Source organism: Myxine glutinosa, chromosome 13 (assembly GCF_964187855.1).
Source record: "Myxine glutinosa chromosome 13, kmMyxGlut1.1, whole genome shotgun sequence".
Lineage (NCBI taxonomy): Eukaryota > Metazoa > Chordata > Myxini > Myxiniformes > Myxinidae > Myxine > Myxine glutinosa.
In genome coordinates, this window is record NC_136273.1 from 33,520,874 (window position 1) to 33,537,499 (window position 16,626).

General features: G+C 45.3%; 1 protein-coding gene across 1 annotated transcript; it reads right to left on the reverse strand.

Moving 5' to 3' along the window:
- Nucleotides 1-4,601: 4,601 nt before the first annotated feature.
- On the reverse strand, nucleotides 4,602-16,042 carry LOC137438823 (syntaxin-binding protein 1). Its single transcript, XM_078767280.1, has 6 exons — nucleotides 15,895-16,042; nucleotides 15,683-15,792; nucleotides 11,186-11,287; nucleotides 10,237-10,313; nucleotides 5,027-5,166; nucleotides 4,602-4,869 (listed from the first exon to the last, which is right to left on the reverse strand). The coding sequence occupies exons 1-6, from the start codon at nucleotides 16,040-16,042 to the stop codon at nucleotides 4,766-4,768; spliced, it is 681 nt and encodes a 226-aa protein (XP_078623406.1). The 3' UTR covers nucleotides 4,602-4,765.
- Nucleotides 16,043-16,626: the final 584 nt, after the last annotated feature.

A 16,626-nucleotide genomic window follows, 5' to 3' on the forward strand; every position in this document is an offset into this window, starting at 1 on the left:
ATGGCTGGGCGTGTAGCCTGTTAGTGTGTGTAATTGGTTTGGGCACTCCACCACTGTGAGGATGTCGGCCAGGTGAGGCCGCAGGTGGGCTCTGGGAGCCGGTAGAGTTTTGTGGATGGGGCCCGAGGATCCGGAGGACGACCCGGGTAGCCCAGTGCCAGAGGGCACCAAGGGGTGACAGAGCCAGGAGGGGCCTTCCGCAGTTAGTTAGGTTAGGGTGAGGAGCTAGGTAAGCTCGGGTGGCAACTGCAGTGGTGGAGGTGTGCAGGTGGGTAGACCTGCTGGGAGAGCTACACGTCACAGCCCAGAAATTGTGCAAGGGCACCGGGAGATGAATCGGGGGAGTGAGACCCCAAATTGAGAAGCACCACAGTCTGGTCAATGGGAATTGGTTTTTAGAACCCATAGTGTAAGTGGCCAATGGATTGGCAGGGAGAGACCCCGGGTAGTGTAAAGTGTGTTAATGTCATTTAGAGGATAGATAGGATGAAGGATCTCCTTGCACCATCTGCATCCACTCACCTGAGGTGACAGGTACTCCGCACCATGCCATGTTTAATTATTTTTTATGTGCAAATGTTTTGGATTGTGAGACGCATCATGACGTGGGTGTGACATTGTGCTTGATGTTCCATCTCTTCCTCCTTATGAGGATTGATGACGAATTTGGGTGATGGCAAATTTTGAAGTAGAGGGATTGTGGAGACGAATTTGGTATTGAAGAAATATGGGGAAGACGTGACAGTAGCGACGAATTTGTAAATGTGTAGATTTTGTAAATATGGGGTAAGGGCAAGGGTAGTGTAGGTGACAGGGGGGGTGACTACGGTAGGGACGAGCTTTCTCACTTCGCCCTCCGTACGCATTTCGCCTTGCATTGCCTTATTGATGTGTACCCTTGTGACCTTACCCCTCGCTCATTTGTCTCTTTTGTCTCCCACATGACCTGTGCGCCATTGTGCGCCGAGGGGAGCGTGCGTGGGTCGGCCATTGTGCGCCCGAAATTCCCAGAACCAGCTGTCTGCATCGATGCACTACATTATGGACCACATGCCTGTGGCCGAGCACCACTGATGGACCCCATGGGTTGGGGCATGGCCCCTCTGCTGGAACCGGCCATGAGGGCCCGAAATCTTGCTGGCGGACCTTGGCCACAGGGCACCGATGCCCCACAGGTGAACCACACATAGTCGGCCCCTGTGGGCCATAAATAAAATAAAAAAGGACACATTGGGTGCATTTTTCAGTTTGAATAGGCCGCCAGTAAGAAAAGCAATGAAAGAAAGACAACAACTGGAAGACAATAATAATAACCAGCAGAGGGAGACGAAGAGCAAGAGACCACCTGCAGGGTTAGGGGTTGTTGATTTATTTTTATTATTGAACATGCATTGAACATTGATGAACTGTGGTGACTGCACCGATTGGTGCTTGAGGGTGTATTGGTGTGTTTTTGGGTGCTTTCATGGTGCGTCGATGCAGAGCAGACTGTCTCCCCCCCAGAAAGAACAATTACAGGTCCTGGGTTAGTTTTGTAAATAAAAGCAGAGTCATTGTAAATAATGCTCCCCACCGTCAGTGTGTAGTTTGAAGACCATTCCACAATTCGGTTAACTGTGGGCGTAAGTCTGTTAGGCAGGGTGCAATGGAGCAGCGGGACACATTTATTTATGTTTTAAAACTGTCGCACTCAGGATCAGGTTAAAAGTAGAGGGAACTACACCTACGTGTCACACTAAATAAAAGTTGTAGGCCCGGGACGTGCCTAAGAGGAGGAGGGTGCAGTGTTGCGGTTATGAGGACTGTATTTTTTTTGATTGTGTGTATTATTATTATTGTTTATTCTGCGCCTCCTGCCTCCGGAGCTGTGTAAAGGTCAAAGGGCATCCCATAATTAGTCCATAAAGCATCCACACCACAGCCAACCATAGAATACCCCTGTTCAATAGTTATATCTTATTATGTGTTTTAGGGTAAGGCTGTGTCTCCCATTAATTGAAATACTCCATTGCACCAGTGAAAGAAATAGATTCCCTTCATTCCCACTCCCAAAACTTCCATTCCCCCTTTTCGTCAATTGCCATTCGCATTGCCAACCAACAATTGCCGCCATTGACCACGAGGCAGGGTTGGGGAAGAAAGGCGGGTCCCCACCTTGTCATAGAGGGGAGGAGTGAGTCAGCCCCACTCAACCAACCACGAACAAGGGGTTGGACTTGGAGAGGGTGTGGAGAGAAACATCGAGGAGGTTCGCGAAGGTTGAGGGGCGGGGCCTATATAACCCACAGCTAGGGCGTTTCCAAAAAGAGATGAGCTTTGACAGATAGACGAGAGGGAGTCCAAGCGGTTGAGTCCAAGAGAGGCGCTTTGAGTGAGTCCGAAAGAAGTCCAGGGTTGAGCTGCAGCTCGAGCCACTGAAACTGCATTTACTGCAGCTCGAGCCACTGAAACTGCATTTACTGCAGCTCGAGCCACTGAAACTGCATTTACTGCAGCTGGAGCCACCGAAACTGCAGCCACAGCAGCGTGAGGCCTGGACGGCAGTTTGGAGCAGGGCCGCGAAGGGGCGGCGGCTGCCCAACGAGTCGATCGGTTGCAGGGCCAGTTGGACTTCCCTATCCCGCCAGCCATCCATCTCCCGCCAGTCCTATCATCATTCCCCGCGTGAGTCTGTCCTTGTTTGTTCTGTCCCTGGGTTAATTAAGACTGTAGGTAAGCTAGCGTTGCACTGTGTATCTAATCTCGTCTGTAAATAAACGTGCCTGCTTTCTTCCTACTTATATGTGTACATAATAAATCCAATTACTCTTCTGTACGTCTTCTTCCTCTTTCTATTCGGTCGCTTTAGAGTTTTCCCGATTGAATAGCGGTGGCGCGATCCGGCCAAAGTTTGGGGCAAATCAGGTATTAGTCGGGGAATAACTGTTCGGTCGCGGTAATACCACCGCTCGGTCAAAATAACATCTTAACCGCGTCCGTAACAATATTATAGGTGGGAATAATGTGAAACACCATCTGTAATAATCAACCCCCTCTGCTTTCCCTTTACCTTCCCCGACCCCTCCTGCCCCCCCAGCCCCCCCCACACCCACCCCCACACACAAGTAGTATGAAAAGGGGGGTTCTGAGATAAGATATCGAGCAGGTGAGTGAGCGATGGCGAGGGAAAACTAGTGGAACGAGCGAGAGCGTGTGGAACAAGTGTAAGCGAATGTACATGCGAGTGGTCCTGTGGAGATGTTTTGCCTCAGGACCCCCCCTTTTCATACTACTGCCCAGAGTAGTACCTTGAGTAACTCTAGCCTGGACAGGAAGAGGAAATGAGAGGATTCCATTTAGAGCAACACGTTGACGACGACAGGTTAGGAAGTCCGCCAGCCATAAGTGGAGATTTCCAAGGATACCATAAGAGGAGACTTTGATGAGAAGAGCGGGGTGCCAGACAGTATCAATGGCATGATATATGTCAAGGGAGACGGTCCTGATTTCCTGTCTGGCATTGAGGACCTCCATCCATCGTTTTCTCTCTCTTTCTTTCTCTCTTTCTCCAACTCTGTCGTGGCCCTCACTTTGTGAATGCGGGGGTGCACCATCCTGGATGTGGGGAATCTCTGGGTCGCTCTTGCAAAATCTATCAGCTGTCTCCATGCCGTGGACTTGTTCGAGAGAACTGTCTGGCGGTATACAACAACAACATCCGACCACGAGTTTAGGAAAGTAGACAAGAATAAGGAAGCTTTTGCAGGGTTCATGCTTTATTTCCTGCAGACAGGCATCCATGCATTTCAGTGACCAGGTCACACAAACACACCTATTCATTCAACATCTACAGCCTTCCTTGTCTCAGCATGCCATTTGATGTATCCAGGAAGGAACTTCATGAATGGATAGGCCAAGCGAAAGTCCAGAATTTCAAGCAGTTAAGGGGCTGCCTTCGAGTTTAGCAACATGGCTCTCAACCAGTGAAATGCATGGTCAGAGGACAATCACTTTGGAAACAGAATATTTTCACAAACGTGGGCGAAAGCTTATGGTGGACAGATGGTGGTGCAAGCATGCCTCAACTACGAAATAAACATGCCGTGACAAGTGCACAGCAACATATCACAAAATTCTAAAAGAACAGGACAGACTAACAAGTAAAACCTTTTCTCTACAGGTCCAGCACTCTTTCCCAGCCTGCTCACATTTGCATAGCTCAGGGAATACTCGAGGATGGTACGTGGACAGAGGTTGAAATACACTCCAGGACAAGCATAGGTGTACAATGAGCATGCTGGAAAACATGAAACAGGAGACATACAGGAAGCCCGCAGAATTCTAAAATTGGCTTTGTCCACCACTTGTCGGACTTGTAACTCCTGAATTGGTGATGCAGCCCATTTTGGTCCGAAGTAACATGATGTGCTTACTGCCATGCTTAAAAGAAACGGGGTGCAACTTACATGAGCAGGTGAGTAGACCATTGATGCCGAGTACCAACTCACATGTAGTTGTGAAACTCATTGAAAAATTGGGCTAGATCTGAGGTTATTCTCAGGTAAACAGATATGCATTTTGGGGTTAAAGCTGTAAGACCAGGCGTTGAGCTGAAGTTTTTTGGGGGTTGGGTGAGAGGGGAATGGGTGGAAGCAGCGTCTCTTGTGTTAAAATATTGAAATACGGGAATGTCAGGAAAGACGGAAAATGCTTCGGATGAAGCTTGCACTTAGGCCTCGGCAAATGACCAGGACTTGGATGCCCATTGTGCCAAGTGAGGGGGAGGTTATGCTTGACTAGAGTCTGAAAAGCCAACTCGACTTCCTGGCCTAAAATCTGGGTGTCGAAGATCGGTTATCAGGTCCTTGGGAGTCATCAAGTGGGTGGATCCTGATGAGGAGAATAGGGAGGGATACATGGATAAGAGAAATCAAGATCAGCATTACATTTCCCAGGAGGTGTATGAGGAAAGGCAAGGGGTGTGATGGTGAGATTAGTAATGAGAGTGCTATTTTATTGAAATAAAATGTAAAGGTTAAAAACCCACCCATAAGGACCTCCCAGTTTCCATTGGTTGCGGTGACCTCGTAAGCGCAACGCGTTTCTGCGTAGGTTGCTCCGCCGAGAACAAAGAGCAACAGTCGTGGACCGCTGCGGCCTTCATGCCAGCGGCCATACATTCTTCCACTGGAGGGGTCAAATAGGCGAGATTTCAGAGGTCATAATAAATAAGGAAAATTGCCATAAAGTATGAACGCTCAAGAAAGGTCTTCAAAGAAATTCTTAAAGGTCACGTGGGTTTGTGCGTGGGATCATTTAAATATTACTTTTACAAAATGGTGGAATTTTTCCCCCTCCACTCTTCCCTACCCCTTCTCAATGTTTTCATATACATTATTTACCTTTTCTTCTTTACCCCACTGTCCGAGTTTTTCCTTTTCTAAATTTTGCAACCCCTTCTCCATTCCCTGGACCAAGCAATATCGATATCTATATTTCCTCTTGGAAGGCAAATCCAACTGAAGGCAATCTCAGTTCCTTCCACCAAGCTTGGAACAAGTGTTTGTCTACCCTCAGGAGTGCCAGGAAGCACTATCTCTCCACACTCAAGATTGAAATCTCAAACCTGTCTCCTTCCTCCAAATCCTGGTGGCGTCTTGTCAAATCCGTTTCTGGTGTTTGTTCCCCCTCCATCCCCTCCCTTACCTCAAATGGCGACACATTTGACACCGCACGTGACAAAGCCGAATGCCTCAACTCTGTGTTTGCGTCAAAATTTTGTGTCCCAAACCCATCTCTCTCTGTTCCCACCTTTCCCAGTCGAACCCAACTGCTCCTGGACTCTGTGTCCTTCTCTCCTGACAAGGTGAAGAAATTTTTGTCAAACCTCGACTCTGATTCTGCAACTGGACCAGACGGCATCAGCCCACGGGTCCGAAAATCCTCCTCTGCCGCTCTATCTCAACCTTTCTCTGGTCTTTTCACCCTCTCTTTTGCTCAAGGTCATCTGCCAGCATCTTGGAAATCAGCAAACATTACCGCTTTACACAAAAAATGTGCAAAAACAGATCCTTGCAACTGCAGACCAATCAGCCTGCTTATCAGCAAATTATCAGCAAAATCATGGAATCCATCATTGCTTCGGATATCAAATCCTTCCTCTTCTCCAATGGCTTGATCTCTGATCATCAATTTGGATTCAGACCAGGCCATTCTACTCTGGACATGCTGCTTCTGCTGTCTCAACGATGGATGGAGGTCCTCAATGCCAAACAGGAAATCAGAGCCGTCTCCCTTGACATATCACGTGCCTTCGATACGGTCTGGCACCCAGCTCTGCTCACCAAACTCTCCTCCTGTGGTATCCATGGAAAGCTCCACTCATGGCTTGCGGACTTCCTCTCTGGTCGTAGGCAACGGGTGGCCCTGAATGGATTTCTCTCATCTCCTCTTCCTGTTCTGGCTGGAGTTCCCCAAGGCAGTGTTCTGGGCCCTGTGCTATTTCTGGTCTTCATGATGATCTCTCTGACTCTCCGGAAAATCCTCTCTATCTCTTTGCTGATGACTCCACTCTCTGCCGCTCCATTCCTCATCCCTCAGATCGGCAGTCTGCAGCCTCCTCACTCTCTGCAGACCTGGATAAAATCACAGACTGGTCAAACAAGTGGAACATGTCTTTCAATCCTGACAAATCCCACACTCTTACTATGTCTCTCCGAAAAGACCGACTGGAAAACCCTCCCATCTACTTTCTCAACAATCCTCTCCAAAAAGTTCTGTCGCTCAAGCTTTTGGGTCTCACTATCTGCCATGATCTTTCCTGGGATAACCACATTTCCAAGCTGGCCTCCAAAGCCAGTCGCCGACTGGGCATCCTCCTGTCGTGCGAAGTCCTTCCTTGGCACACCTGAGCTCCTCACCACATACAAGGCTTTCATCCGCAGCTCAATGGAAGAAAGCTCTCCCCTCTGGGCCGGTGCTCCTGCCTCACACCGAGCTCGGCTTCACGCTGTTGAAACCAAAGCTTTTTTTTGTTTTTTTTGTTTTTTGTATCCTGAATCGAGGCTCGTGAAAGAGCTGACATTTACTTCACAAACAAATCAACCAGACAAATAAAATATATAAAAAGAGGGAGCGGAAGACAAGAGAAGGGGAAGCACACAAACACTTGAGAGCACACAACATTTAAGAGCAGGGAGATGTGTGGGAGGGAGAGGGCTTGGGGGGAGGAGGCGTGGGAACGGGGGGGAGTGGGATCATTTCAGAATCATTGGAATCTCCTGCGATGAAGCTAACTCCGAGGGCCTTTCACTCACTCACCGCAGGCTGGTTGGTGGTTTTTCTGTCTTCTACCGACTCCTCTCCAGCCTTGCTCCCCCAGCTCTCTCTGTGCTCTGTCCCCCTAATATTCCTACAGGTCGCACAAGATCTTCCAGCAACCCTCTTATGGTGAAACTGCCAAAATCTAGGCTCTCTGCTCACCTTCACTCTTTCATTCCCCTTTTTTCCCGCCTCTGGAATAAACTCCCCCACTCCCTTCAATCCCACTCCTCCCTCCTCGTCTTTAAAACAGCTGTTCACCACCATCTCTTATCTTCCCCCATCCAAAACCTTGATCTTTTCTACCCCTGTTAATTCACCCCAGATACACTTTTTTTGAAATTCCAACTTCTTTCCTGGAAGTCCTTGCAGTGTTGATGTGTTTTATACCTATCCCACCTCCCCGCAAGCCCTCCCCCTCCCACATTTCTCTCGATGTCCTTGCTCTCAAATGTTGTGTTTGTGTCCTTCCCCCTCTCTCCCCATCTTGTGTTCCGCTCCTCTTATTTTGTGTTTTATGTGTCGGTTGCCTTTTTGTGTGATTAATGTCAGCTCTTTCACGAGCCACGATCTTGTATACAAAAAAAAGAAGATCATTAAATTCCAAAATAATTTAGCTGGTGTCAATGATAGAATGGATCTTGAAGACGGACCCTTTCCTCACCCTATAAAATGACAGGAAATAGAGATCCCCACAGGGCTCGTGCAAATACAGGAAATAGAACAAATATATATTGAATCTGTTGATTTTTAATGCGGAACTTTTGAAATGACATATTCCGCCACAGAATACCTGGCATGCATGCGCAGAAACCTTAATAAATGGCGGCATTCACAGCATCATAAAGTATATAGTGTGTCGGAGATAAGGATTGTTAATTAAAATGGTTCACCAAGCTTCTAAAATAAGCTGAAAATACTTGTAAAAGTACCAGAGAGGAAGTGCTGTGCCTTTGTACAACGAAAGACTTGGAAAACTTTCTCAGCTCGCCAAACGGGGAGCTGCCCTTCATGAAAACTCCCGATGATGTAGACTGGGGCAAGGCCCAAGTGTAAATCCCCGAAGGATTGCTACCATTGAATGGACTGTGTATCTGGATTGATTGTTTATGAACACCAATGGGAAGGACATATCTAGGGTTTATGAATGTTTAAGGTAAGTTGAAAATAACGACATTTACTATGCATTATGTTGGAAAAGAGGGTGGGATTCGGCAGGTGGGATATACGGCCTACAGGAGCTGAGACGGCTGTCGTAAATACATTGTTTGTTTGGTTACGTAGCAACAAGAGAAATTAAACTACATTTTTGCATCAATGGCTAAAAGTTGAAGTGTCCGTCTATGTGTGTATATGTTTTTTTTTCGGCTTTCGTAGATCACGTGATTTTACCACGCCCCTCTCGTTCGCCAGACCTTTCGCAAACTGCAAGCGGGATGCTTCGCAGCCTTTCTCGCATATGCAGGAAGTGATATGTTGGAACAAGGAACTTTAGTGAACAAAGCAACTTCATTTATCAACATTATACACCTCCTAACCAGGCACTGCTTAGTTTTGTCTCCACACCAGTCACCACTACTGTGGCATTCGAGCGGCGACACTGGCGGGTCTTCTCTGTGCTGCTGCCGGCAGTTGAGGCTGGCCAGCCCGGCGACGCTTTAGGGCTGCCTGGTCCACGTACTTACCGAGCTGATCGTTGAAGGCCTTCTTCATGTTCGGCACTGCGTTGAGCGCAGAGAGTGTCCTGAAGGGTTCACCTGCATATGTGGACTCACTTGCTTCGCGCATATCTGGTTACCTTGAGAACGAGTTTCCAAGAACAACGTGAAGAACAAGCTTGCTGTGATCTTCCTTCCCGATATCCATGTTTTCACTGTGGGTCATCTTCACAATGTAGTCAAGGAATCTACTTGAACTTTCCTTCCCAGGAGCAAGCTCTGCTTATCCTTGATATAGAGCGCTTTTAGCTGCATGTGTTTTGTTTGTTCTTGTCATTTGTTGTATATTTTTGTGATATTTTTCATGTTGTTTTATTTTAATTTTATATTTCTTTATTTTATTATACTTTATTTCCTTTTTCTACATCAAATGTTGTCATTTTATTTATCAGTTTTCAAATTTTCATAACAATCGGCAACGGATTTTCATTAAATTTTCATAACAATCGGCAAACAAACTTTTTAACATTGGACGAACTTTTTAACAATGGACGCTATTTTGTTGAACAAACCAAATTCCGTGTTGACTTGAACATTTCGAAAAGGTTGTGACTCACTCGGAACATGCGCAGGCAAAACACAAAGAGGATCTCAGGGTGGTATTCATGAACAAAAGCAAATTAAGGTTCAGCTCAGTAATCAAAGAATGAAAAATCACTCATCGAGCGACGCTTGCCAAAAGATAATAAAGCAGAATGGCACTCAGTGGAGCATCCTTTTGACCTCAAAAATAATTGGTGGTTGAATTCAGTGACCTGATATGCAAATCGTCTTCAAATTTTAAGTTAATCAAATTAAAATTGACAATTTTAGAAATCTGAAAAAAGTGCTTGACCTTTGGACTATGTTGACCTTTTGACCTCAATAAATAGGATTCTGTGAGACCACCAAATCTACCATTTGGTGAAGTTTCGTGAAGATTGGTTTGAAGAAGATTGATTCCTTTCATTGATCTTCATTCAAACAATCTGTATAATGTAAATCAGATCATCATGTCTCAAGCTTCACAAAGGGTTATGTTGTCATAGGTAGGAGAGCTCCTTGATGGCTGGCGTGTACAAATAAAGAGTTTTCAGAAGGAATTGCTGTTTGTTTTTATAATCATGATGGAAGTTTCTATCATGCAAAATTGCTTTGGCATCATTTAACAGCTTCAAAATAATTTTGAAAATGAAAATACCATCACATGTCATGGCCTTAAACAGTGGACATAGCCTACCTTCCGGCAGCTCCTCCCGCAGTGCTACGCGACACAAAGGGCCACTGTCGAGCGTCCAGCTTGTCCTCGATCGCATCCTGAATGACGAAATTAACAATAACAGGAACAACTCAAGAGTTCATGGAATCCATTACACCAATGCTGTCTTGAGAAACAAGGACATGGGTGGTGCCGACGAGTGGCAAATTGAATTGGTCGTTATGATGTAAAATGTCATAATATTTTGTCAAAGTACAACTCAACGAAAGGGGTTTTGAAAGTGTCAACAAGGTGATTTGTGTTCTACATTGTTCGGCTTTATAGAATTTTAAATAAAATAAAGATTTTAAAGGTTGTAAAAAAAAAATTCCGGAATTTTACCGCTGTTGATGCAGTGTCTTTTACATCACCTGGGTTAACACATTTCATTCGGTCTCCGTGCCTGTTGTTTGTGTCCTTTATGACGTCCTTAAAAACAGGAAGGTTCCTGTTTGGAATGATTTTCAATTTTTTTGGACTGCCAGACAGGTAGACAGAGTAATAAACACTGACTCCTCTCTGCGCGTGCGCAATCGGGATTAATTGAAGCCAAAGACCTGCTAAACTGCAGGTTTGTTTTCCGATTCATGTTCCGATTAGTGTTCAAAACATAACATTCAATTGAAATCAAGTTGTTCCTGAATCATAAACTGCCGTTTGTAGATAGAAGGACAGACAGACAGACAGAAGTGAACCAATTGATTAACCCTGTTTTTCGCTTCACGTGCGCGGGGTGACAATATTGATATAACGAAAAAGAAAATAAATTATTATATATTCCCTGATTACTTCTTAATTTATTTGATTCTTTTCCAGCAGAGACAGCAGGGAGAAAAATAACAATAAAAGAGAAGCAATATATAGTGCAGACTATTGCAATGACCAGTGGTGGTCATTTCAAATGCAGGGTAAGAGGGAGTGGATGACTTGCTTGCATGACATCCTTGAGCAGAGGAACCCAGCGTGAAAGCTGATACGTCTTTTCACCTGGCCACTCTCGGCGTTCTGGTCCACGCCGGCGCCTGGTCGTAGACTAGAAAGCAGAAAGCAGTATTACAGGGTTTGAACCACCTTTAGAGGCCATTTTTTTCTGCAGAGCTTCCCTGCAGGGCAGGGGTTGGCCTTTTTTGCCTTTTTTGGGCACCGTGATCCCATTTTTAAAGCAATGTTTTATGGCAGGATGCTCTTCCTGCCGCCAACCCTGTTCGTCGCCTCTTGCAACACACAGGGAATTGCCAGTGAACTGGTACTCAATTTGCCGACCCCGGAAGGATGACAGGCTGAGTCAACCCCCCTGGCGTTAATTCAGCGATTGACCCGGATTTGAACCTCGAATCCTAGGATCCCCAGCCGGCACCCTAACCGCTAAGCCAACACCAGGCTCAGTATTACAAGGTGTGATGTCGTAAACAGAATTTGCTTTTCCAAACCCTTGCTTTCAAAAAAACATGATTGAGGGTCCATCTATCTTTTACTTGTGCAACTAGTAGGGCACTCGGTCGAGGGCATACCTCTGCCCGGATGAACAGTTTACATTTTGTATCCCACTTTTGGTGTGAGTCGTCGTTTTTTGACGAATCTCTTCCCTTCGTTGGCGTGCTCACTCAGCATTGTGCGACATCTGTATAGTCCAATGCGGGACCCACAGCGTCTACCACAAACATCACAGGTATAGCCTGGGCCTTGCAGAGATGGACATTGGCAGATTTTCCTTTCTTGCCTCCACCGTCTCGCGGTAGCAAGTGTCCCACATTCAAAGTGGCCCAGGTCTTTGCGGCAAATGTTATGGCAAGCTAACCTGTTTGTGGCCTGATGTTCACAGGTGGCAGCTGGAATGGCCCAAGACTTGAGTATAGTTGTCCAAATTTACCAAATTTACCAAATTTAAGTTGTCCATAGAAAAGCGCTCCTGGGATTATCTGGTCCTCCATGCGTGTGAGGTGTCCTGACCAACGAAGCTGGGCTTGCATCAGGAAATACTCAATTCCTTGGATGCGACAGTTGTCTAGGATTGTGGTGTTTGGTATTCTGTCTCGCCGGGTGATGCCAGAATCTTGCGAAGGCATCGCATATGGAATTGATCAAGGTGTTTCATATGGTGATGATAAGGATGTTCAAGATCCCACTGATAGGCCATATCTGGATCCGGACCTGAACAAAAATCTAATCGGCTTGTTCTCGTCACCGAACCAACTCATCCAACTTGTTTTGTCACGACTCGTCCACAACATTATGAGATACCCTGCTCACAGACAAACAAATAGACAGGGTTGAAAATCCAACCTCCGTCCATCTTTAATGGCTGGCAGAGGTAAAGATGGTGGGAGTGTTCACACCTTCTCATACTTTCCTTTCCGTGTCCTATCACTCCTCCCTCTCTTTCCGTCAATTTTACTTTTCGCTGTTTAGTGCCCCCTCGACCTCACTTAGGCATTTACAGTCACGTGAAAAAGTAAGTACACCCCATGTAAAGTTTTGACTTTCAACATATTTCAACATACAGCTATTTGATCTTCATTTCAACAATATTGATAGATAAAGGTGATATAATATAACAAATATCATGAAACATTTACATTTTGTAGTCCATTGTATAATTTAAATAAACATAAATGCAAATTTCACATGTGGAAAAGGTAAGTACACCCTTGGCTCTCATAGGTGGTATTGCCCCCTTTGGCAGAAACAACCTCAAGTAGGCGTTTCTTATAACTGTCGACCAGTCTCTGACATCAACTGGGAGAAATTTTTGCCCACTCCTCCATGCAGAATTCTTTCAGCTGTGCGATGTTTGAGGGGTTTATTGCATGCACAGCTCGTTTCAAATCCCCCCACAACATCTCGATGGGATTTAGAGCCGGGCTTTGACTTGGCCATTCCAGAACCCTCCATTTCTTTCTTTTCAGCCATTCCTTGGTGGATTTACTAGTATGTTTCGGGACATTGTCATGTTGCAAGGTCCACCTTCGGTTGAGCTTCAAATTTCTGCCAGATGGCCTCACATTATCCTCAAGCACCCTCTGGTACAATGAAGAATTCATAGTGGATTCTACGATGGTGAGCTGCCCAGGCCCTGATGCAGCAAAGCTGCCCCAAACCATAATATTTCCACCACCATGCTTTACCGTTGGTATCAGGTTCTTGTGGTCAAATGCTGTCTTTGGTTTTCGCCAAACATGTCTTCTGGTACTGTGGCCAAATAGCTTAACCGTTGACTCATCTGTCCAGAGCACATTGTTCCAGAAGTGCTAGTCTTTGCCTAGGTGTTCATAGGCAAACTTTAGTCTTGCCCTGATGTTCTTTCCGGACAGCAAAGGTTTCCTCCTGGCACACCACCCATGTATATCAAATTTGTGCAGCATCTGTCTCATGGTAGACTCGTGCACTTTGACATCAACAGTGGCAAGAGCTTGCTGTAGGTCCCGTGATGACATTCTGGGGTTCTTAGAGACTTCTTTCAGCATATTGCGGTCTGCTCTCAGGCTGTGCTTGCTGGGGCGGCCTGGCCTGAGCAAGTTGGCAGTTGTTTGGAATCTTCTCCACTTGTATATGATCTTCCGGACAGTCGAATGATTGATTTCAAATTGTTTGGAGATCTTTTTAAATCCCTTCCCAGACTCGTAGGCATCCACAGTCATGTGAAAAAGTCAGTACACCCCATGTAAAGTTTTTACTTTTCAACATATTTCAACATGCAGCTCTTTGATCTTCATTTCAACAATATTGTTAGATAAAGGTGATATAATGTAACAAATATCATGAAACATTTACATTTTGTAGTCCATTGTATATTTTAAATAAACATAAATGCAAATTTCGCATGTGGAAAAAGTAGGTACACCCCTCCATTTATCACTACTTCAAATACCTAAAATTAGAATCAGGTGCACCAGCTCAGGTGCAAATGATTAAAACATCGTCAGAGAGGATCTTGGAGGAACCTGTCTTATTTAAACCTCAGACATTTAGTTTGGTTTGCTCTTTGTTGTTGAAGTGTGCAGCATCACCATGCCTAGATCAAAAGAGCTCTCTGACCCCTTCAGAAAGAAGGTTATAGATGCCTACGAGTCTGGGAAGGGATTTAAAAAGATCTCCAAACAATTTGAAATCAATCATTCGACTGTCCGGAAGATCATCTCCAAGACAGTGGAGAAGATTCCAAACAACTGCCAACTTGTTCAGGCCAGGCGCCCCAGCAAGTTCAGCCCGAGAGCAGACCGCAATATGCTGAAAGAAGTCTCTAAGAACCCCAGAATGTCATCACGGGACCTACAGGTAGCTCTTGCCACTGTTGATGTCAAAGTGCACGAGTCTACCATTAGAAAGAGGCTGCACAAATTTGATCTGCATGGGAGGTGTGCCAGGAGGAAACCTTTGCTGTCCAGAAAGAACATCAGGGCAAGACTAAAGTTTGCCAATGAACACCGAGGCAAAGACCAGCACTTCTGGAACAATGTGCTCTGGACAGATGAGTCAAAGGTAGAGCTATTTGTTTGGCCACAGTACCAGAAGACATGTTTGGTGAAAACCAAAGACAGCATTTGACCACAAGAACCTGATACCAACTGCAAAGCATGGTGCTGGAAATATTATGGTTTTGGGGCAGCTTTGCTGCATCAGGGCCTGGGCAGCTCACCATCATAGAATCCACTATGAATTCTTCATTGTACCAGACGGTGCTTGAGGATAATGCGAGGCCATCTGTCGGAAAGTTGAAGCTCAACCGAAGGTGGACCTTGCAACATGGCAATGACCCTAAACATACCAGTAAATCCACCAAGGAATGGCTGGAAAGAAAGAAATGGAGGGTTCTGGAATGGCTAAGTCAAAGCCCGGATCTAAATCCCATCGAGATGTTGTGGGGGGGTTTGAAACGAGCTGTGCATGCAAGAAACCCCTCAAACATCGCACAGCTGAAATAATTCTGCATGGAGGAGTGAGCAAAAATTTCTCCCAGTCGGTGTCAGAGACTGGTAGACAGTTATAAGAAACGCCTACTTGAGGTTGTTTCTGCCAAAGGGGGCAATACCACCGATTAGAGCCAAGGGTGTACTTACTTTTTTCACATGCGAAATTTGCATTTATGTTTATTTAAATTATACAATGGGCTACAAAATGTAAATGTTTCATGATATTTGTTATATTATATCACCTTTATCTGTCAGTATTGTTGAAATGAAGATCAAATAGCTGTATGTTGAAATACGTTGAAAAAGTCAAAACTTTACATGGGGTGTACTTACTTTTTCACGTGACTGTATGTACTAAGTAGACAGCCTATTTTTTACAACTGGAATGAATGGAGGATTTTTTTCCCTTGATTTTCAGTTGCTCTATCAATGGAAGCCATTATGGATAAAAGACTCAAGGAAAGGAAGGTGGGATAGAACGGTAATAATCTCCAGCATAGTGAACATTTGATACCTACATTGCTGATGATGGGCACGCCAAGGTGGGCCATGTTGGTGATTATCTCAGCATCTTCCGGGGGAATTTTGGCGTGCTCAATCAACCGCTGAAGGTTCTCCTCCGTCACACCTGGTGGGACAAACGTTGCTTAACACTCACACTAGACAGCAACTTGTTAACGACGTAAACTGAACAGAAATTGAAGCTGTCGTTGTGCCCGGAGAGACTCACCATTTTTGTTCAGTATGTACAGCAGGATGACACGGATCTTGTCATGGACGGAGACCGTTCCATCAAGCAGGACGGGTACGATGAGCCGCATCGGGTCCTTAAGTTTCTCACCATCTGCGTCCGTGCCCGTTGCCAGGTCCTTTTTCATGGTAACATGATACAGCTCAGTTCAACAAGTGCCAAATAGTCATGTCATCACTCAATTTCATGAATACAAAAGTGACATCAAACATATACCCTTTGGCAATGATCATCTTATTGCTGGGAAATATTCGAATTGGTCAGTAATATCAAACAAATCTGTCAAACTTATCAAATATATTTACTAATTTCGAGATCATTTGAGGAAATCAACCAGGATAGAAATGTGGAATTTATTGAAATTTTTTTTAACACTTACATTCTTTTCCTCGCCAGAGGAGAGGGTATTGCATTTGAGCCCGTTTGTTACTTTGCAAATTTATTTTTTGACAAGTTCACTACATGGCCAAAAGTATGCGGACACCCCTTCTAATGAGTGAATTTGGCTGTTTCAGCCACACCCATTGCTGACAGGTATATCTAATCAAGCACACAGCCATGCAATCTCCATAGACAAACATTGGCAGAAGAATGGGCCGTACTGAAGAGCTCAGTGACTTTAAACGTGGCACCGTCATAGGATGCCAACTTTCCAACAAGTCAGTTCGTCAAATTTCTGCCCTGCGAGAGCTGCCCCAGTCAACTGTAAGA

What these genes read in the sequence shown, in the direction of transcription:
- LOC137438823 (XM_078767280.1), bottom strand. Translation starts at nt 16,042, where the DNA reads ATGAAAAAGGACCTGGCAACGGGCACGGACGCAGATGGTGAGAAACTT. An exon ending in GTACATACTGAACAAAAATG is followed by an intron (nt 15,793 to 15,894) that starts GTGAGTCTCTCC and finishes TTGTCCCACCAG; the next exon opens with GTGTGACGGAGGAGAACCTT. An exon ending in GCGGGAGGAGCTGCCGGAAG is followed by an intron (nt 5,167 to 10,236) that starts GTAGGCTATGTC and finishes TGACCCCTCCAG; the next exon opens with TGGAAGAATGTATGGCCGCT.